Source organism: Manacus candei, unplaced genomic scaffold (genome assembly GCF_025592945.1).
Source record: "Manacus candei isolate 608988 ecotype Guabito, Panama unplaced genomic scaffold, ASM2559294v1 h1tg000008l, whole genome shotgun sequence".
Lineage (NCBI taxonomy): Eukaryota > Metazoa > Chordata > Aves > Passeriformes > Pipridae > Manacus > Manacus candei.
In genome coordinates, this window is record NW_026138056.1 from 3,039,866 (window position 1) to 3,063,148 (window position 23,283).

General features: G+C 40.7%; 1 protein-coding gene across 1 annotated transcript; it reads left to right on the forward strand.

Annotated features, from left to right (window-relative positions):
• The first annotated feature begins 7,520 nt into the window (after positions 1–7,520).
• LOC127463627 (uncharacterized) lies at positions 7,521–23,034 on the forward strand. The gene is made up of 2 exons (XM_051773334.1): positions 7,521–10,799; positions 22,547–23,034. The coding sequence occupies exon 1, from the start codon at positions 7,743–7,745 to the stop codon at positions 10,407–10,409; it is 2,667 nt and encodes an 888-aa protein (XP_051629294.1). The 5' UTR covers positions 7,521–7,742; the 3' UTR covers positions 10,410–10,799; positions 22,547–23,034.
• The last annotated feature ends 249 nt before the right edge of the window (positions 23,035–23,283 follow it).

Below are 23,283 nucleotides of genomic sequence, written 5' to 3' on the forward strand. Positions count from 1 at the left end.
GATGTTGTATTTAATTCTCAGTAGTAATCTTAGAGTTAAGGTCTAACTCACATTAGAATACCAACTTCTAATTTCTACTGGTTCTCTAATGACAAGGTTCCTCTGCTCCTCAAAAATCTGTGAACTATGTTCAATAGTACCATCTGATGGTGAAAACAGATCACAGACTTACCAAACAAATAAACATTAATAGTTAAAATAATTCATTGACTTGGAAAATGTGTTACAATCTTTTATGTTTTTTAGCTTTTGCTCTCTGTGATATTCTCCCTGCTTCTGTGGCTTGTGTAAACAAAACTCATCTGTGGTTGAATCTAAACTTAGGGCATGGGAAAATAGCTGCTTGATCCATCTAGTACTCCTGATCAGCTTCAGCAGACCTTTTAATTTCTCTCTCAGATTAAATAAATCACGTGCTTAAATGCCACTGGAACTTGAGTTTTCCTGGCGTTAGACTAATTCCCATAGTTTATATAAGAGAATCAACTTTAATATGAAAGTAATGTAATTCTGACAGAATAATATTGGCATAATATCAAATATTTCTAAGCTTTTTTCCTCACTGTTCAAGAAGGAAGGAAGGGAAGGGAGGGAAGGGAGGGAAGGGAGAGAGGAAGGAAGGAAGGAAGAAAGGAAGGAAGGAAGAAAGGAAGGAAGGAAGGAAGTGACTTTTTCTCTGACCTTCAGGCAAATAAAAAATCGTTCTGTCACTGAGCTCAACTATGTATGTTTGTGTGATAGAGACAAGTTTTCCAGAGGTTAGAAAAGATAAATATTTCCCTACGTATTTAAATTATTATCTTCCCTTTCTACTTGAGTGATGACAGTCAGGAGAAACTTGTTAGTGATAACATTTTCAACCAAACTCAGATTGCATTTTTAGAAGTAAGGTGTTTGCTTCAGTTTGCACAAATGAACCATTCTTGTAATGGTTCATCTGAGCTCAAGTTTGGCTTTTATTTTCATTTTGGCTAGAGAACAGCTTATTTTCTGCCACAGCACTACATTATACTTTGCACATAGAAAAAAAATGCAAACAACTTAAGAATATAACAAAAAAAACCCAACCAACCAGCCAAAAACCCAAACCAAAACAATAAAAACAACAAAAAAACCAGTTCACTTGCAGAGACATCTTCTACTGTGCAATGACACTCTTCTGTTTTAAAGATAATTTATAATAATGACCTGGTAGTCTTTCTTGAATGAGGTTCATTAAGATCTAGCAGACTTAAATGGAATACTTGTAATTTTCTTAATGTTGTATGTTTTGAATCAAAAAATCAGCTGTTAATGTGACAGAGATATTAGCAAGTTACAGTTCATATCTTCAGACTTATTATTGCTGTACCATATAAGAATACTTTCTCTCACAAATTCATAATTTTTCTTCTCTCCAGCTATACGTTAGGAAATTTAGAAGATTAAAAAAAAACCCAATCTGTGCTGATTCAGAAAAATTTATCCTAGCCCTCTATGAAATTGAAGGTTATTTTATTGGCTTTAATTTCCATCTCTCTCCAACCATTTACTGGTCTATTATTTAGCATATTGTTTATATTATACCACTATTAAATGTGTAGGTATAGTTCACAAACATATTTTTTTGTACATATTTATTCCTTTGTGGGGTTTTTCTTATGCGAATGTCAGTCGTGCAGATATAACACACCCCCCTGCATAGGCAATTTTGATTTATTTGATTACTTTTCCTAGCCTCCAGCTATTCACATTCCAAGTACCTATTAGCTTTCCTAGATTGAGGATATTAAGAAACAAATACATTTGTATATGATTAGTCTTTCAAAACATAGAATCCATCATAAAACAATATAAAAGGATTTTTTTTTCTTTGATGGAGGAGAGCCTGATTTTGTTCAAAGTTTTGAAATGGAAATTATTTTCAATGAAAATAGAAGCCAGACTGAATAAATCAACTAGTCTTCATCTTTTTGCTTAGCCCTTAATGTATTCCTCCTGTATTTGTATGATAAAGAACATTTATTGAGCATCAGTACCCAAATTATACCAGTTTTGATTTTGGATCCTAAGACTGTCATCCAGTAAGTAATAAACAAAAAGTATCTGTGAGCAGTTGACCAATAAATTGGACTTCATCACAAATTCAATACCATCCAGCAAAGCATTGGGATATTGTTGGCTTCAATTTATGAAAAAGGATTTTCAGAGACAGTGTGCCAATCATCCAAAAGGATGGTTGAAAAAAACTGTTGGATTGGCATATTAATGATCACAGGAGACCAATGTAAATGTCATGAACTATCGGGAAAGAATAAACTGAGCTCTAATACTAGTCCTCATGTGTCCCAGTGTGCACAGATAAAAATTTTATCACAACAAACAGCATGGTAGTTTGCATGAATTATTAAATCATATGCATACAAGAGGGTTCATAATTAAACAGGAAGACTTACTGAGGATTATCGTAACTGACAATGTCTAGAGCCTGCGAAGTCCGGCTATAAGTCAAGAGACTAACATGTATGGTTGCTTTTAATTTGTACAACAATTTGTGAGTTATTAATTTATAACCCTTTTAAATGTTGCCAAAGAGGAGAATAATGTACAATTAGTCTTTCAGTATGCATATATCAAACATGAATAAAAAATATTAAGCATATAGCACTATTTATATGCAATCACTTTTGTCTGTCATTATAGGAATACTAGTTTAAATTGACTATGTTGTCCTTTATGCATTATTATGTATGAGCCCTTCTAATATGCCTTCTATTTTACATTTTTAGTAACAGAATCACATGCTTGAAACTCTCAAGGGCTTATTTTGTAGTTCAGTGATGAACAATTCAGCCTTAAGGTATTTAATTCAGATTATAAGGCCTGTGACATTTAGAATAATACTGGAGGTTCCTTTTTATCCTATTATGTACACAAAGTCTTGCAGTGTGCTAATGTATGCAGAAGGTCAGTAGCTCTCTTTTGTTACTACCCTCCACCCATAAAGAAAATCAAGACACTAGTTTGTAGAAACAAGTAAAAGTTCTCAATTATGTTTTGCTTTCTTTTGTAACCTGAAATATGAGACATCAAATAGCTTTATATTAACTCTCTTTTTCACTTCTTATTTTACCTACTATAACTGATTAAGTTGTGTTATTCTTCTCCTGCAAACTGGTTTGGGGCAATGCTGAAACTGTTAAATAGCTGACTGTCACTGAAATATGGTCTCTGGGATACAAGCACTAAGGAACCCAACTCTGAGATTCCCAGCATGAAACTCCCCAAGGGAAGAAAAATTTGCATTCCTTTCTGCAATGCCTAAACTCCAGTATTTATACCATGAAATACAGTTTTATCATTCTAATTTGACACTAGTTTAAGGTAAATTCGTTTCTGTCAGGACGGGAGAATTTCTTCAACATATGCGACATGACCATGCACATGGTGAATTTCATCTTTCTAGTTTGAAGTAGCTATGGAGGTAAGCATATAGGAAGATTCCAGTAAGTTCTGCACCGGAATCTATCTCTGCATAAAACATTTAGTTGTGGGGGTTTTATTTCCTTGAAAAGTACTGACTTCTCTATTGTATTCATTTTATGCATTAAATTGGTTTGAAAATTAATTAGTCGCATTATATGTTCCTTATAATGGTATGCAAACCTATGTTCCATTCGTAAAGCAATTTTTTAAACTATACAAAGTGCTTCCTCATCCCAGTTGTACAAGTCTTTAGGCCAGTATAGTATTAAAAGTCTTAATGTCACTTCAATGTCCTAAAGAATTCAGAATCAGGCTTAACAGGACTACAAAATCTTTATGATAGATGACTAAGTTCCTATCTGATACAGAATAGCTTTTAGATAGGAAATCATGATGAATTTAAATTAACTGCACCTACACTGAGATTACCCTTATAAGTATACAAAAATGAATAAAAATTAAATTCCTCTGAGTTTCTCTGAGGTTTTTTTTTTCTATACTAATTACAGACAAGTAGGAGCCATGATCATAGAATTATAGAATCATTGGATGACTTGGAATGGAAGGGACCTCAAAGATCATCTAGTTCCAACCCTTTACTATGGGCAGGAACACCTTCCACTGATCCAAGGGCCCCATCTAACTTGACCTGGAACACTTTCAGAGACAGGGCAGGTTTGCACTTCTCCAGGCAACTTGTTCCAATGACTCACCACCCTCATAGTGAAGTATCTAATCTAAACCTACTCTCTGTCAATTTAAAGCTATTGCCCCTTTTGTTACCACTTTATACCCTTGTAAAAAGTCCTCTCTGTCTTTCTTCTAGGTTGTCTTTAGGTACTGGAAGGCTATAACTATAGTTACAACTAAACTATAAATTTACTCCAGAGTCTTCTCTTTTCAAGGCTGAACAACCTCAGTCTCTCAGACTGTCTTACTAGGAGAGATGTTCCAGCGCTCTGATCATCTTCATGGCCTTCCTCTGGACCTGATCCAACATGTCCTTGCCCTCCGTATGTTAGAGGCCCCAGGGCTCCAGGTGGGGACTCACAAAATTGGAGTAGAGGGACAGAATCACCTCCCTCGACCTGCTGGTCATTTTTTTTTATGCAGCCCAGGATGCAGTTGGTTTTCTAGGCTACAAGTGCACATTGACCAGCGACAGGACTTGAGGAAATGTCATGATTCTGTGTCAGGTGAGGTTTCAGTTAAATATCAGGGAAAGATGTTTCACCCAAAGGGTGGTTGAGCACTGGAATAGGCTCCCCAGAGAAGTGCTCACAGCACGAAGCCTGAGTTTGAGAAACATTTGGACAATGCTTTCAGGCACCTAGTGTTATCCTTGGAGTGTTCTGTGTAGAGCCAGGAGTTGGACTTGATGATCGTGGTGGGTCCCTTCCAACTCGGTGTATACTATGAATCTATGACTCTATGACTCTGTCATAGCCAGCTGATCCTGAGCCTCTCATCAACCAACACCTCCAACTCCTTGTCCTCAGAGTTTCTCTCAATCCACTCTCTACCCAGCCTGTATGTGAGCTTGGGATTGTCCCAACCCATGGGCAGGACCTTGAACCTGGACTTGTTGAACTTCATGAGGTTTGCATGGATGCATCTCTGTCCTAGTTAGGACAGCTGAGATCAGTTCATCATGGTGGGTGTAACCCAAAACTGTATTCTATAGCCTTCCATGTCATTTCCCAGAAACTAGACTATTGTTGTCAATAGACTATTCGCACCCTCTGCCCATAGAGCATGGTGGGTGTAACCCAAAACTGTATTCTATAGCATTCCATGTCATTTCCCAGAAACTAGACTATTGTTGTCAATAGACTATTCGCACCCTCTACCCATAGAGCCTGACTCCTCAGGCTATAAACTAGGTGTTAAGAGGCCTGTGAGATAGAAGGATGTTTCTGTCCTCACACCCTTTGTGAACTCCCCGCCCTGAGGGGAGTACCAAGCATTCCTGCCTGAACTGGAGGATATATAATCTTGGAGTTTTGGAACATTTTTTCAACCCACTCGTGGGATCCAGAGGACGGCTGCATCTCATCGCTCTCAACCAGACTTAGACCACCACTGGACTGCGATCACCAGTTCTGGCCAGACTGCAGCAGCTCTCCCACCAGCAGGTTCTTCCCCTCTCCCTTTACTTTGGACTCAAACAGGGCCCAAGGAACACCACTTTGTTCAGGCCCCAGGGTACTGGGTTATACATTTGGGTTTTTGTGGGTTGAGACCAATTGTTTGTTTGTATTATTGTACTTACTGTATTATTTTAATAAATTGTTATTCTGACTTATAATCTCTCCTTTGAGTTGGGTTCATTCCCCCTGCTGGTTAACTTTTAAACCAGCACATTTTGGCGCCCAACGTGGGGCGGAGAGAGAGAAGTCAGAATCACAATTTCATTTGAAGCATTTGTCTATTTGAATATAGAAACTCCCTGATCACCATGTTGTTTGATGCACTCACATGGATGTTGTATTTGAGCCTGTTCATATTTCCACAGATGAGACACCACCACGTCCACCCAAACCACAGCTGAGTCAGAGGGAGAAAGAAATGAACCAACCAGCACCGTGTCCACACAAACCATCGAGGAGCCAGAAGAACAAGCAAAACCAATAGCAGTCGCCCCTGTCCAGAAAAGGAAATCAAAGACTAAATCAGTTCGCATAGCAAATGATGACGAAGAGGCGGGACCTTCACATCCACCGGAGGAGACAGAGCCAGAAATAATCACTCGGTCCCTATCCCTGGGTGAGCTACGTGAGCTCCGGAGAGAGTTCACACGACAGGCGAACGAGTCCATTCTGACCTGGCTGCTCCGAATCTGGGATGCCGCAGCTAACGATACGATCCTAGATGGGAGTGAAGCCAGACAGCTGGGATCCCTGTCTCGAGATGTAGTCATTGATCAGGGGATTGGAAGGAGGCAGGAAACTCTCAGCCTCTGGCGGCGACTGTTGTCCAGTGTGAGGGAGAGATACCTTTGCAAGGAGGACCTCCACGTACAGCAAGGACAGTGGAACACGATGGAACAAGGTATCCGGTGCTTAAGGGAGTTAGCTGTACTGGAGATAATCTTTTCAGAGGATGAAAGATTCCCTAAGAGTCCAGATGGCGTACAGTGCACCTCCCAAATGTGGTTAAAGTTTGCACGACTCGGGCCAGAAATGTATTCCCGCTACTTAGCAACGCTGCAATGGAGGGAGGGAGAGGACAAGGTGGGAGCATTGGTTAGCAAACTCAGGATTTATGAAGACACTGTCACCGCCCCATTACGAGCCCACGTCTCATCTGTGGAAACCAAACTGGCTGAACACGTCCGAAACCTGGAAGAGAAAATTGAAGAGGGACACCAGAAGCTAAGAGAAGAGATTAAGGAAGGGATTTTCCATATCTCGCCAGGACGAACAAGAGTCTCTGCTATCAGGAGCCAGCGTCCCCCAGCTAAGGAGAGAAGGTACACTCCACGTGGCGATCTATGGTTTTACCTCCGTGAGCATGGAGAAGATATGAGGAAGTGGGATGGGAAACCCACCTCTTCCTTAGCAGCCCGGGTACGTGAACTGAAAAGAGGAACAAATACCATAAAGAACTCTTCAAGGGTAAACGTTGCTCCAGTCTCTCGTGGGCAAGACTCCAGACGGTACAGGAATGATGATACGTCTGATCCTCTTGAAGGGACCTCCAGGTCATACCCACAAGAAGAGCACAATGAGTACCATGACCAGGACTAGGGGTGCCCTGCCTCTAGCCAGGTAGAGGAGAGGGACAATCGAGTCTATTGGACTGTGTGGATTCGGTGGCCTGGCACATCAGAGCCACAAAGATATAAGGCTTTAGTGGACACTGGCGCACAATGTACATTAATGCCATCAAGATACGTAGGGGCAGAATCCATCTCCATTTCTGGGGTGACAGGGGGATCCCAACAGCTGACTGTACTGGAAGCTGAAGTGAGCCTGACTGGGAAGGAATGGCACAGACACCCCATCGTGACTGGTCCAGAGGCCCCGTGTATCCTTGGCATGGATTACCTGAGGAGTGGGTATTTCAAAGACCCAAAAGGACTTCGTTGGGCTTTTGGCATAGCTGCTGTGGAGACGGAGGAAATTAGACAGTTGAACACCTTGCCTGGTCTCTCAGAGGACCCCTCTGCTGTGGGACTGCTGAAGGTTGAAGAACAATTGGTACCGATAGCCACAGCAACAGTGCACCGTCGGCAATACCGCACCGACCGAGACTCTGTGACCCCTATACATAAGATGATCCGCGAACTGGAGACCCAGGGGGTGGTCAGCAAGACTCGCTCACCCTTTAATAGCCCTATATGGCCAGTGCGTAAGTCCAGCGGAGAGTGGAGGCTGACGGTGGATTACCGTGGACTCAATGAAGTCACACCACCCCTGAGTGCTGCTGTGCCGGACATGCTGGAGCTCCAGTATGAGCTGGAGTCCAAGGAAGCCAAGTGGTATGCCACCATTGACATAGCCAATGCCTTTTTCTCCATTCCTTTGGCAGCGGAGTGCAGACCACAATTTGCTTTCACTTGGAGAGGTGTGCAGTACACCTGGAATCGACTGCCTCAGGGGTGGAAACACAGTCCCAGCATTTGCCATGGACTGATCCAGACTGCACTGGAAAAGGGTGAGGCTCCAGAGCACCTACAGTACATTGATGACATCATTGTATGGGGGAACACAGCGGGCGAAGTCTTCGAGAAAGGAGAGAAGATAATCCAGATTCTCCTAAGAGCCGGTTTTGCCATTAAACGGAGTAAGGTCAAGGGACCTGCTCAGGAAATTCAGTTCCTAGAAGTGAAGTGGCAAGATGGACGCCGCCTAATTCCAATGGAGGTGATTAACAAAATAGCAGCCATGTCCCCACCAACCAGCAAGAAGGAAACACAGGCTTTCCTAGGCGCTGTGGGCTTTTGGAGGATGCATATCCCCGAGTATAGTCAGATTGTAAGCCCTCTCTACCTTGTGACACGGAAGAAAAATGATTTCCAGTGGGGCCCCGAACAACAACAAGCCTTTGAACAAATTAAACAGGAGATTGCCCATGCGGTAGCCCTTGGGCCAGTAAGGACAGGACAGGACGTGAAGAACGTGCTCTACACCGCAGCCGGGGAGAATGGCCCTTCTTGGAGCCTCTGGCAGAAAGTGCCTGGGGAGACCCGAGGACGACCGCTGGGATTCTGGAGTCGGGGATACAAAGGATCTGAAGCCAGCTATACACCAACTGAGAAAGAGATCCTGGCTGCCTATGAAGGAGTTCGAGCTGCCTCAGAAGTAATCGGCACCGAAGCGCAGCTCCTCCTGGCACCCCGACTACCAGTGCTGGGCTGGATGTTCAAGGGAAGAGTTCCTTCCACACATCATGCCACCGATGCCACGTGGAGTAAGTGGATCGCTCTGATCACGCAGCGAACCCGGATAGGGAATCCTAATCGCCCTGGGATTCTGGAAATTATCACCAATTGGCCCGAAGGTGAGAGTTTCGGACTATCCTCTGAAGAAGAGGAGGAGAAGGTGACACGGGCTGAGGAGGCCCCACCATATGACAAGCTACCAGCAGATGAAAGGCGATATGTGCTCTTCACGGATGGCTCCTGCCGCATTGTAGGGACAAACCGAAAATGGAAGGCAGCTGTATGGAGTCCCACACGGCGAGTTGCAGAAGCGACCGAAGGACAAGGTGGGTCAAGTCAGTTTGCAGAGCTTAAAGCCGTTCAGTTGGCTTTGGATATAGCTGAACGAGAGAAGTGGCCAAGACTCTATCTCTACACTGACTCATGGATGGTGGCCAATGCTCTGTGGGGATGGCTGGAGCGATGGAAAAAGGCCAACTGGCAGCGCCAAGGGAAACCCATCTGGGCGGCGGAGATGTGGCGGGACATCGCTGGCCGGGTAGAGAAGCTGAGTGTGAAGGTCCGTCACGTAGACGCTCATGTAGGCAAGAAACGGGCTAATGAGGAGCATCATAACAACGAGCAGGCGGACCGAGCTGCCAGGATTAAAGTCTCTCAGGTAGATCTGGATTGGCAGCACAAAGGAGAATTATTTCTGGCTCGATGGGCCCATGACGCCTCCGGTCACCAGGGGAGAGATGCAACATACAGATGGGCTCGTGACCGAGGGGTGGACTTAACCAAGGACATTGTCTCACAGGTCATCCATGACTGTGAGACATGTGCTGCCATCAAGCAGGCCAAGCGGGTGAAGCCTCTATGGTATGGTGGACGGTGGTCAAAGTACAGGTATGGGGAAGCCTGGCAAGTTGACTACATCACACTCCCCAAAACCCGCCAAGGCAAGCACTACGTACTGACCATGGTAGAAGGAAGCACTGGATGGTTGGAGACATACCCCGTGCCTCATGCCACTGCCCGGAATACCATCCTGGGCCTTGAAAAACAAGTCCTGTGGCGACACGGCACCCCGGAGAGAATTGAGTCTGATAATGGGACCCATTTCAAGAATGGCCTTGTAGACACCTGGGCCAAAGAGCACGGCATTGAGTGGGTGTATCATATCCCCTACCATGCACCAGCTGCTGGAAAAGTTGAGCGGTGCAACGGACTGCTGAAAACCACTCTGAAGGCACTGTGTGGGGAGACTCTCAAACACTGGGAGCTGCATTTAGCAAAGGCCACCTGGTTGGTCAACACCCGAGGTTCCATCAATCGAGCTGGCCCTGCCCAATCAGAACTTTTGCATACTGTAGATGGAGATAAAGTCCCCGTGGTACATATGAGAGGAATGTTAGGGAAGACTGTTTGGATTAGTCCCACCTCAAGCAAAGGCAAACCCATCCGAGGGATTGTTTTTGCTCAGGGACCTGGTTCCACGTGGTGGGTAATGCAAAAAGATGGGGAGACACGTTGTGTACCACAAGGGGACCTAATTTTGAGTGAGAATGGTCTGTAATGTTTCATTGTATATATATAGATAGATAGATAGATAGATAGATGTATATAGTTTTAAAGGGATATAGTTTTTAAAGAGGGTTAATTTGGGCATGACATGGATGGCATAGAATAAGGGGTGGATAATGTCCTAGTTAGGACAGCTGAGATCAGTTCATCATGGTGGGTGTAACCCAAAACTGTATTCTATAGCCTTCCATGTCATTTCCCAGAAACTAGACTATTGTTGTCAATAGACTATTCGCACCCTCTGCCCATAGAGCATGGTGGGTGTAACCCAAAACTGTATTCTATAGCATTCCATGTCATTTCCCAGAAACTAGACTATTGTTGTCAATAGACTATTCACACCCTCTACCCATAGAGCCTGACTCCTCAGGCTATAAACTAGGTGTTAAGAGGCCTGTGAGATAGAAGGATGTTTCTGTCCTCACACCCTTTGTGAACTCCCCGCCCTGAGGGGAGTACCAAGCATTCCTGCCTGAACTGGAGGATATATAATCTTGGAGTTTTGGAACATTTTTTCAACCCACTCGTGGGATCCAGAGGACGGCTGCATCTCATCGCTCTCAACCAGACTTAGACCACCACTGGACTGCGATCACCAGTTCTGGCCAGACTGCAGCAGCTCTCCCACCAGCAGGTTCTTCCCCTCTCCCTTTACTTTGGACTCAAACAGGGCCCAAGGAACACCACTTTGTTCAGGCCCCAGGGTACTGGGTTATACATTTGGGTTTTTGTGGGTTGAGACCAATTGTTTGTTTGTATTATTGTACTTACTGTATTATTTTAATAAATTGTTATTCTGACTTATAATCTCTCCTTTGAGTTGGGTTCATTCCCCCTGCTGGTTAACTTTTAAACCAGCACAATCTCTCAAGTCTGTCAAGGTCCCTCTGGATGGCATCCCTTCCCTCCAGCGTGCCAACTGCACCACATGACTGGATGTTGTCAACAAACTTGCTGTAGATGCACTCAGTCTTACCATCCTTGTCACTAATAATGTTAGACAGCATTAGACTCAGTGCTGGTCTCCAATATGAGGAATGCCACATTCACCACTGGACTCCATTTGGACACTGGCCTGTTGATAGCAACTCTTGAATGATCATCCCACAGATTCCTTATTCATTAAGTGGCCCACCTGTCAAATCCATGTCTCTCCAGTTAGAGAGTCACACGGTACAGTGCAAAACGCTTTGCACAACTCCAGGCAGGTGATACCAGTTGCTCTTCCATCAATGCTGAAACCTCATCATAGAAGGTCAATCAAATTTGATAGGCATGATTCGATTTAGTGAAGCCATGTTGGCTCACTTCATCATTTTCAATGTGCCTTAGCATAGATTCCAAGAGGATCTGCTCTACGTGCTCTACTGAGGTGATACTGACCAGTCTGTAGTCCCCCAGGTTTTCCTTTTTTCCTTTTTAAATATGGGAATTATGTTTCTCCTTTTCCAGTCAGTGGAAACATCACCAGACTGCCACAGCTTCTCAAGTATGATGGATAGTGGCTTAAGCACTTCATCAGCCAGTTCTCTCAGGACCTGCTGATGCATCTCAAGTCCCATGACTTTTTCACCTTCATCCTCCTTAGATGACCTCAACCTCATTTTCTCCTGCAGTGAGTGATGTTTCATTTTCCACAACCTTCTACAACCTGAGCAGTGTGTCTGGAACAGTTACCAGTCAAGACTGAGGCAAAAACATTTGAGTTATCTGTCTTCTCCATGTCTCAGGTAACCAGTTCTCCTGCTTCTTTCTAGAGAGGGCCCACATTTTCCTTAGTCTTCCTTTTATCATCAATCTACCTATAGGAGCTTTTTTCTTGTTGCCCTTGACATCCTTGGCCAGATTTAATTATTTCAGAGTTTTCCTAACCTGATCCCTGGCTGCCTGAACAATTTCTCTGTATTCCTCCCAGGCTACTTATCTTTTTTTCTACCCACTGGCAGCTTCCTTTTTTTGTTTGATTTTGTCCAGGAGCTCCTTATTCACCCATGCCAGCCTTCTGGTGTTTTTTTCCTGACTTCCTCTTTGGTGAGATACATTCTTCCTGAGCTTGAAAGATGTTTTCCTTGAGTATTAACTGCCTTTCTTGGGCCTCTCTTCCGTCCAGAGCTTTATCCCATGGCAGTCTGCGAATCAGATCCCTGAAGAGGCCGAAGTCTGCTTTGCTGAAATCCAGGGCAGGGAGTTTGCTGTGCACCCTCCTCACTACCCTAAGGATCACAAGGTCTATCACTTCATGGTATCTGCAGCCAAGCCTGACATTCAGCTTCATGTTCCTCACCAACCCCTCCTTGCTGGTGAGAACTAGGTACAGTACCTCTCCTTGTTGGCTCCTCCATCACCTGGAGAAAGAAGTTATCAACAATACATTCCAGAAGTTTCTTGTATTGTTTATGCCCTCCTGTGTTGTCCCTACAACAAATATCAGGATGATTGAAGTTCTCCATGAGGACCAGGGCTTGTTAAACCGAGGCTTTTCCTATCTCTATATAGAGAGCTTCATCAATTCAGTCTTCCTGGTCTAATGGCCTGTGGCAGACCGCTGCTATAATGCTACCTGCCCCTGCCCTCCCTTTAATCCTGACCCATAAACTCTCAGTTCATACTTCATCCATCCCCATACGGAGATTTGTGCATTCCATTTGGTCATTGACATGGAGGGCAACACTCCCTCCTTGTCTCCCCTAATCATCCTAAGGAAATTTTACATCTAGCTCTGTTGCCTACAGATGCTATGAAGAAATTACATTTTATCTGTTTGTACATTAATTTCTCTTTTTTTCTCCTGCTCTGTGATATCTGTTTAGCTCAGGTATAACTCTAGACTGTCTTTTGTTATTAGATTATGAGGTGTTTAGCAAAGAAAGCCTTAGCTTTTTGTACATCTTAAGTGCAATTGGAATTCCATAACAACACATTTCCATCTCATGTTCACAGCACCAAAACTTGGACATGATGCTTTACATAAAAGATAATATTAATAGTTTCAAATATTTGGCTATTTTACAAAAAGCCTCACTTATGCAATGAGCAGAGATCTCTCAGAGATGACTGCTTTTCATTTTTCAGTATTGCATTGAAATATGCCAACTCATGAGCAGGACCTTGAACTTGTGGGATTTTTTTATTTTTTTATTTTCTATTGTGTATTTGAACCACAAGACATATAATTAGGGGCTATACCTAAAGTAAAGAACTATTATTTATTTTAGTAATAATTTATTTTAGTGCAGAAGCTATTACACTGTAATACTGCTTCCTTCCGAGGAATAAAACAACTATGTACAACTCAACATCTATTTATATATTCCTTTGAAAACAGTGGTTCTTCAGACTCATGTATTTTGCAATGTTAAGGGGTTAATTGTGCTAGTGCGATCAAATCAAGTATAATTGAACAACTGAAGGAGAAATCTTTATCTGTCTAGGTTTATAGGATTTTTTAAAGTAAACAGTTTATACTCTTGAATAAAATATCTGTCTCACACAGACAAGAAAAAATCTATATGGAAGTCGAAAGATAAATGTTTGTCATGTAAGGAAAAAAAGATGCTTAGTTATACAGGTTGGCAGTCAAAAATATTATTATGAGCTTTCTTATGTATTTTAATACAAGCATTTTCCCACACTTTTAATTCTACAATAAAATCAGCTTTGTTTTCATTGTTTACCCACTTATTTGGAGTTACTGTAACCTGACTCATCAAAAAACTTTTTGATTAACATCTTTGTACTTGTCTAAGAAACATCCACTATCATCCAAAATGGAAGTATTTAAATATAACACAATCTTTAAAAAAAAGGTCTTCAGAGAAATATTGCACAGTAAGTACTGACTTGTTTGTTGAGCATTTGTTCTTCATTTCTTTACCGTGAAAGAATTTTTGTGCTAGTTTCCATGTTTTATAATATCAATTGCCATAAAACACACAAAGGCAGTTCCATTCCCTATCATTGGATAGTTACTGATAGTCTTGCACAAAGTTATGACACGGATGCAAACTGTTTCATATATATTCATTTTTTTTTTAATTTTTGGTTTGTGTTATTTTGTTTTGATTATATAAGTTGAATGGTATGAACTTAAATAGGTAGTGGACTTACACTTCAGTACCCCAGCATGTGTTAACGTTGGAGGGTAAATACCTGTGGCACTTCAGTGAGTCCTGGAACTTGGGTACTCTGTCTTTTCTTTCACTGCATGGAACAGAGGACTTCAATGTGAAACACTCAAACAATCCAGCTGTGACTGCAAGTTGTTTTATGTCAACTTAGACTCATCTCACCTAAGTAGCTAGAGAACAGGTATTTTGGATCTTTTGCTTCATTATCTCTCTCAGGCTGTACGGCTTCTTGTTGCCCTTCAGACCTCTAGGTCTTCGTCTCAAATGATGGACTTCCTTTTAGACTTACCATGATACTTAAACACATCAGATTTGCAGAATATTTTCATGGTGTTCTTCTCACAGTGTCCTCTACATTTTCGCTCCTGCTCAGTGCTACATTCAACAACTTTTGGTACGTTTTTGCTGGGCATACAGATACTCTCCCTACTTTTGACATCACTGATAAAAAACAAGTCTAACAAAGTAGTAAAATTTCTAAAAGGCAAATACCAATCTCATGGTTAAAAAAGCTCACCATCCCCTTTGTGCTAGATATATACCACAGAATATAGTCCCTATCTGTTCTAAGTCTGGAACAGCAATGCTGATCAGAAGGGAATTTTTTCTTGGTGTTATCCATCAGTATCAGCAGAGCAGTTTCTCACAAATTACATTCATTAAGCTTTGAATGTGTTGGTAGTGTAAGAAACAGTTATGAAGCTGTATTGAGTGTTATAAACAAAATATAATATGGGGGAATTGGTTAAAGGATGAGAAACCACAGACAGATCCCCACTCTTACTTCTTCCCCTTTAAAAGTGCTCTGAGAAATAGATACGCAGAAAGTACCCCACCTAAAAGCCCTCCTCAACAAATTCACTATCTAGATCATTCTTTACAAGATAGCAATGAATGCTTGTCCTGGTTTTATTTCAGCACTTCATTATTTAAAGAAATCACAAGAGATGATTATTTTAAGGAAAGCAAGAAGAAAAGATGTTCCTGTCCCTCACCACAGAATCACAGAATCACAGAATCACAGAATCACAGAATCACAGAATCACAGAATCACAGAATCACAGAATCACAGAATCACAGAATCACAGAATGTGCTGAGTTAGAAGGGACCTACAAGGCTCATCTAGTCCAACTCCTGGCCCTGCACAGGACCATCCCCAAGAGTCACATCATGTACCTGAGAGTATCATCCAAATGTTCCTTGAGCTCTGTCAGCCTTGGTGCTGTGACCACTGCCCTGGGCAGTCTGTTCAGTGCCCGACCACCCCCTGGGGGAAGAACCCTTCTTGTAATCTCCAACCTAAACCTACCCTGGCACAACTGCAGGCCATTCTCTCAGTCCTGTCCCTGGTCCCCACAGAGAAGAGATCAGTATCTGCCCTTCCTCTTCCCCTCACAAGGAACTGTGATGAAGTCTCCTCTCAGTCTCCTCTTCCAGTGGAGATGACCTTTTCTTCTACCGGAGGAAAGGTTACTTGTATTATCTTGTAGAGGAAAGACAGCCATAGCATTGGCCACTGTCTAGGCATTTATTAGCTTGAACTGTAGCATTCACAATTATTCTATGTCCTGAAAGAAAGTTTTTCATCAATACTAACAGATTCCTATGCTGAGGCAGAAATTTTCAAGTAGGAGTTCATACTAGTTCCTACTTTGGAGAAATTTTTTTCCTATTTTTCTCACTTTTGCCTCTGCTATGAGCAGTTGGTGTGCCACAAGTCTCAGTCTGCTTAACAGGAAAACATGGACAAGGATACCCAAGTGTGTATATTGTACCTCATTGTACTAAAAGCAGTACAGGAATACAAGTCTTAATTTTTCATCCCGACCAAGAGATCATGCATATTTAGTAGTAAGACAGGAAGGTAAAAAGACGGTTTTTCCAATTTAGAATCCTTTTTCAAACTCCTGACACCAAGTTCTGAGGCAGATTCTATGCTACTTAACCCATAGCTTTCAATCATCCTTGGCCTCTAATCAGGTCGGTCTCTTTTTCTGATGAATCCCAAAGTGTGGAATATATTGCAGGCCAATTCATTACCTCCTGACCTTCACTTCCCAGGCAGAGTATTGAGAATTGGACAGAAGGCTGATTGATCACATTTCCATGATGGGAATGTGAAGAAGTGATCAGAACAGGAGCAAGCCAGAGAAAGATAAAAAAAACCCAAAACCAAACCAAAACCCCATCAAGAATGGAAAGCAAAGGTAACCATATCCAGAGATCCGTACCTGCCACCCATCTGTGAGAGGTTGAGGTCGGATAGTAATAATAATAGGGTTGTAGCAGATTTTCAGCTCATGTAAAGAGCTAGAAGACTTGAGCTAACTAAGCATCTTAGGTAAACTGGGCTGAAGCAGAATGTTTCTGACACAATCATTATGTGTATAGTGAATAATATTTCCATATAAAGGGAAAGAAAAGGACAGAATCGCAGGGAGAGGTAGGGAAGTTTTCTAGGACATCTACAGGAACAGCAAGACCAAGCACTTCATGTGAACTGCAACCAGCTCCTTGTCAGGTCTTAATGCAAGGCTGCAAAAACACAGTTTTGGGTCCAGCTGTCTTTGGAAGTAAATGAAATGGTTGAAAACTACTGACTGTTAAAAGACTTCAAAAACTGATGGAAAACTATGCTGAGCAACAGTTGTCATAGGAGTTGTGCACGAAATGAGAAGTCAGATCCACAGACCTCTGGACTCCTAGGATCAACGTGTTTTCCAACCTAAATGAATTCTGTGATTTTATGATGCAGAAAACAACAACCATACAAGAGGGAAAGATCATTACATTGTGGGTATGTCCATGAGGCTTTTCAAAATCTTGTTGATGAACAGAGAACAGGTTCCCAGTAAAAAATTCATTTCTTACTGAAATCTCAGTTCTTCCTCACTTCCTCTCTTGCATTCAAAGCCAGAACAGGTTTTGATGAGTCACCACAGGGGTTGGGGAGAAGCTGTATTTTTCATAAATCCATTACAAGATACCCTGAGGCAGCTTTCTTAGGTCAAATAAAATCAGGATTCCTCTTTTCAAGCATCCAGAGTTCGATCCTATATCCTGTACACTTTTTAAATGTAATTTTTCATTTGGTCTGATGAAAGAAACATGATCTTTGTTTCCTATCTCTTGATACAAATACAAGAGGTACAAAAGGTACAAAAGGTACTCATCCTTTGACACAGCTTGGAAAGCCTCCTATGTGCACCACCTGTAGGCTACACTCAACTCAAATATATGGATTTCTTCATAGCCTAAAATGAAAAGGTAGAAGATGGAAGAAGGTGAGAATTAGACACTTAGCTTGTAGTGGTTAAATTTTACTTACTAGTGTGAGAGATAAATTATAAACTTACAAAAACTTTTTGTCTAAAAAACTGCATAACTGCCAGGATGCAGATCTCATGTGAATTTTGGAGAAGGTAAGTATATCATGGGATGTAGTTTTTCCATCTTTCACAGGTAGATATTTTAGGAAACCATTGCCACTACCTGTAGGTAAAATAGCCAAATTGTGATGTGACGTAATGGGAGATAGAGTAGAATAAGGCAACCAATGCCAATTTCTATCGTGACAAAACTAAGATGTTTGCAACTTTTCCATACAAAGAAGTTTAACAAGGTCATCAGTCATGATCACCTCATGTCTGTTATGATATTAAAGTTTCTTCTTTTCCACTGTGATTATCCTAAGAACATGAATTTCATATTGCTGACATATTACTTCAGTACCAGTGAACTAAATTTTTGTGAAACACCCTGAACTGTTTAAAGAAAAGCCCACTGAAGCTATTTTTTTCTTAGTAATATTGCAATGAGTACTTTCTCTTTCTGACAGGAAAAATAAACCTCACTTGTTGAGTCAGTAAGCTATTTCTTTACACTTTTGTTAAATATTTGGGGAAGGAGGTGCATAATATGCTAATTTTTTTAATTATTATTATTTTTAAACAGTTGTCATCATCCATTTCCAAGGATCAAGCTGTCCTCATTGTCTCATTTTACATAGTTTTTTTGTTGGTGTTTTTTATTACTATGTATTTTAACTAAATAAAAACCCCTTTCATTTTTGTAAGTTTTTAATCTCCAAAGTTTCTATTCAATTCACATAGAAAGAGAAGTCATAATACAGATCTGCTTTCTCACTATTCCATGACAAAGGAATTTTTAGTAACTTCTGTTGCTTTTAGTTGTGTATTTTGTGTTGTGTTTCATGTAAAATAAAATATATGAAAAAAGAGACTGTGACCACCTTCTAAAATATTTAAATAACCACGATTCAACACTATATTTCATTCAAATTAAAATGGAAGACTGTCTTCAGTTTGAAGAAAAACCAAACAAAAACCAAACCAGTAGTAGAATGCTGCTAAGCCTATTTTCTTTTTTAAAATCTAGTCCATACTTGTATCTAATGAAAAGGTAAAATACATTTAATGGACAGTGGGTAATTCTGTATCTACACAACCCTGAAAAAAACAGAATTCAGAATGGCTCCAGTATAGAGGTGCAATATGAATATATGCCCTCACTGTTTTAAGAAGACTAGAAACTTCTCATTTCCTGAAGGATTAATCCTCAGAATTAGGCCTTCCTTGCTGGACTGCTGTCACTGAGAAGGTGGTGGCTTTTATCTTCCTGAATTTTTAAATGCATGCTAAACAAAGTTGTTCCTGGCATGCATCCTGGCTGCTGTTTTAATGGTCAGTCTAACCTTTTCTGTCAGAAAGACAAAGTACTACTTCTTTCCTGTAAAACACTCCTAATGTAGCTAAAACTTAAAAAACACACCGAAGAAATCACTTTCTACTTATTTATCTGCGCAGTTCTGCATTGCAATTAGCTATCTTAAATTGCAGTCTTATAATTTAAATAATTACAGTTTAAGCAGCTTCTGGCCTTAAAAAAGGAGAGGGGAAGAAGATGATTTAATTAAATTACATTGGAAATTAAATTAAAAATAAAAAGGAATAACTGCATTTGTGATAAATTCAAAGTTTTTCACTGAATATAGGAGTCATATAATTGTAAATTCTAATAACTAATATTCTGACATGTAAAAGAATACTAATTTCTGTCTTTTTAATCCTGTTTATCACAGTGTATTATGTGGTCAATACTATAAATGCATCATTTGTCACCTTACATTGAATGTAACTACTAACTTTACCTTGGTCCAATACATGAATAGATCTAAAGTCAAAATAGATATTTAATTGGGTAATTTTATTATTTTTCTTTTTTTAATAATTAGAGATATATATTTTTCAATGTTATTTATGATGTAAAGAATGCTAGCTGGGCTTCATGTTCTGTCTTTTCAATACATAATTTATTGTTTTATTGTTTTTATGGAGGAGAAAATCTGAATAAATTTTTTTTAATTTTCAAAGTAGTTTCTGTCAGAACAAATTTCTCTTTTATTAGCTCAGTGGATAACAAAGGAAGAAAGGAAGGAAGGAAGGAAAGTGGGAAGGAAGGAACAAAAAAAAGAAAGAAAAAGAAAAAAGAGAAAGAAAGAAAGATAGAAAGAAAAGAAAGAATTAGTTACATACTGTTAGTGGCTAGTAATAGCCCTGTGAAGTAATCCTTCAAAACCTTCTGAACCTCCTCATATCCAAGGGTATTGTTATTGACGTTATTAATATTGGTAGCAGGTGAAATGCTTCTTAGTCATTTGATGTCTGATTGTAAAAGCTTTTTGCCATTATGGTTATTGCTCTCATCATGTGCTACCTCAGACTGAGCAAGTCATATCTCTGTCATCACTAATGGTCCATTATTAATACATGTCCTCAATCATTGATAAATTTAGCTGAATAATTGTCATGCTCTACCTCAGATTTTTCTGTAGTCTCTGGGACTATGATAATATGCAAATACTTACATAGGCTTGCATCACTATAAAGAACTTTCTGATAAAAACTTGCAGCATTCTAGCCTGTTAATCGTAGTGTCTGTATTTGCAATGCCTTGATATTTGGTCCAAAGAGTCATTCAGGTTTTCTGGGACAGGTGATTTAGAGAGAGTCTTGTCATTCTGCTTAATAAATAAGTCTGCATTACCCTACATTGAATCTTTCTTACTTTGCCATGGCTGTCCAGCATCTAATGTCTAACATTTAACTGCTGTGTGCATACCACATTATCATACTGGCAGTTTCAAGAGCAAGCCACACATAAAACTGAAGCTGCTTCTGCTTTTAATAGTGATCATGCTTAAAAGACCTTAACATACTCTAGGACAATTTCCAGCCCTGACTCATCATCTAGCTTGAGCCAGACAAATAATTTCCGGGCAGAGAAATCTCACAGTCTTGCAGTAACTAGTCATCTGCAAAAGAGAACGACCAGAGATGTCCTGGTTGCATGATAGTTTCTTTTTTTTTCTTTTTTTTTTTTTTTTTTACTAAGTAATATTTAGATGGAAAACTTCCATTGCTCCCAGTCAGCTTCATGGCCTGGGTTTGATGTTCTAAGCCTCCAGCTTAGACTTTAGGGTCTTTTGGATTCAACGTGTTAGAACTTATGATGCAATAGTATATCAGAACACATAATAAGACTCAACACATTAGAGACATATGATGAGATGTCCAGGGAAGGGTTACCTCAGAAATATGTTTTCCCACAACATTTTTATATGTCCCTTTATCCCAGGGGAGGAAATCAGTACCAAGGAACTCTTTAGTGATTATTTCATAGCAAGCTGCAATTGGCAGCATAATTATGTATGCTTTACTACCTCTCCTATCCAACTATTAAGGTTGCATTTTCAGTGGCACATAATTAATCACTTGTGATTTATTTTCATTCTCTTACAACACTTTCATCATCTTGTGTCTGCATTTTTGAGGTTCCCTGCAACAGTCTCCTTTTTCCCAACAGCCTTCAAGATATGGGCTACTGACACCTAATGCTTTCTAAGCAAAAATTGCTCATGCCTACATCCTTGTACTAGAGTCACTGAATAGGTCAATTTAGAAAAAAGCCCTAACAGGTTGGTTAGAGGACAGATATATATTCCTGTTACATAGATAAAGTATTTTGTTAACTTTTCATTATTGTAATCTATTGGTTACAGAAATATCACTACTGTGTCATCAAAACTGCATTACAATATTTCTCTCCATACAGATCAGACCTGAAACACACAAATGTAAAATATCCTGAAAACACTCACCCCTCACAGCAAAAACAACCTAGCCCTTCTTCCCATATTTACTCTTTCTTATGCTTGTTGTTCAGCTGCCTTTTGTAATCAAAGCAGATAGCAGGTTGCAAGTATGTCCACTGAGTCCCCAGAGTTCATAGTATAGTTAGAAAAATTTGGAAAGCCATCTTGAGTATAACTTCTTTCAGGACAGTTCTCTTTAGATATTGTCTGTAAAAGGCATGGAGTCTTAGCTACACTACCAATCCCACCTCCACAATGATAAATGCTGCTGCTACACAACTGTTTGGAGATGTTGACAGGATAAATGACAAACATGTATTATATTTTGTGCCTCCAACCGCTGATAAGAACTGAAGTTAGGAAGTCTGATAGGATTTCTTCACAGAAAAAAAATAATAATAAAAGAAAACTTGGAAATGAGAGCTGAGGTAAGGATTGCTTTCCAGAAAGGACTCTGTCCATATGAGAAAACTTTGAAGGCCAGAAAAAGATGACAGCTTCTTCAGCATGTACCTGAAATCCTCTAGCCCAGGAGATCCAGCAAAGCAGAGACAAAGCCCACTGTCCTAGTTAGGACAGCTGAGATCAGTTCATCATGGTGGGTGTAACCCAAAACTGTATTCTATAGCCTTCCATGTCATTTCCCAGAAACTAGACTATTGTTGTCAATAGACTATTCGCACCCTCTGCGCATAGAGCATGGTGGGTGTAACCCAAAACTGTATTCTATAGCCTTCCATGTCATTTCCCAGAAACTAGACTATTGTTGTCAATAGACTATTCGCACCCTCTGCCCATAGAGCCTGACTCCTCAGGCTATAAACTAGGTGTTAAGAGGCCTGTGAGATAGAAGGATGTTTCTGTCCTCACACCCTTTGTGAACTCCCCGCCCTGAGGGGAGTACCAAGCATTCCTGCCTGAACTGGAGGATATATAATCTTGGAGTTTTGGAACATTTTTGAACCCACTCGTGGGATCCAGAGGACGGCTGCATCTCATCGCTCTCAACCAGACTTAGACCACCACTGGACTGCGATCACCAGTTCTGGCCAGACTGCAGCAGCTCTCCCACCAGCAGGTTCTTCCCCTCTCCCTTTACTTTGGACTCAAACAGGGCCCAAGGAACACCACTTTGTTCAGGCCCCAGGGTACTGGGTTACACATTTGGGTTTTTGTGGGTTGAGACCAATTGTTTGTTTGTATTATTGTACTTACTGTATTATTTTAATAAATTGTTATTCTGACTTATAATCTCTCCTTTGAGTTGGGTTCATTCCCCCTGCTGGTTAACTTTTAAACCAGCACACCCACTTAAGCATTTTATCTACCAGATTGACAACTAACAGTCCACAGTTCTCTGATTTCTGGAATAAATCAAGTAGTGACTGTGTCTCAGTATTTTGAATGACTGATACAAAGAAAGATGATCTAGGTCACCTCCCATTACATTTTCCAGGTATATATAATTTGCTGATGCAACTGAGGCTCATAGACTTGATGGGCTTGTAGGAGGTGAGTGGAAATGGAGATAAGTCCAATGGAGATGCTTAGAACCCAAAACCTT

Bases quoted from the DNA above. Each gene is read 5' to 3' on its own strand.
- LOC127463627 (XM_051773334.1), top strand. From the start codon at position 7,743: ATGATCCGCGAACTGGAGACCCAGGGGGTGGTCAGCAAGACTCGCTCA.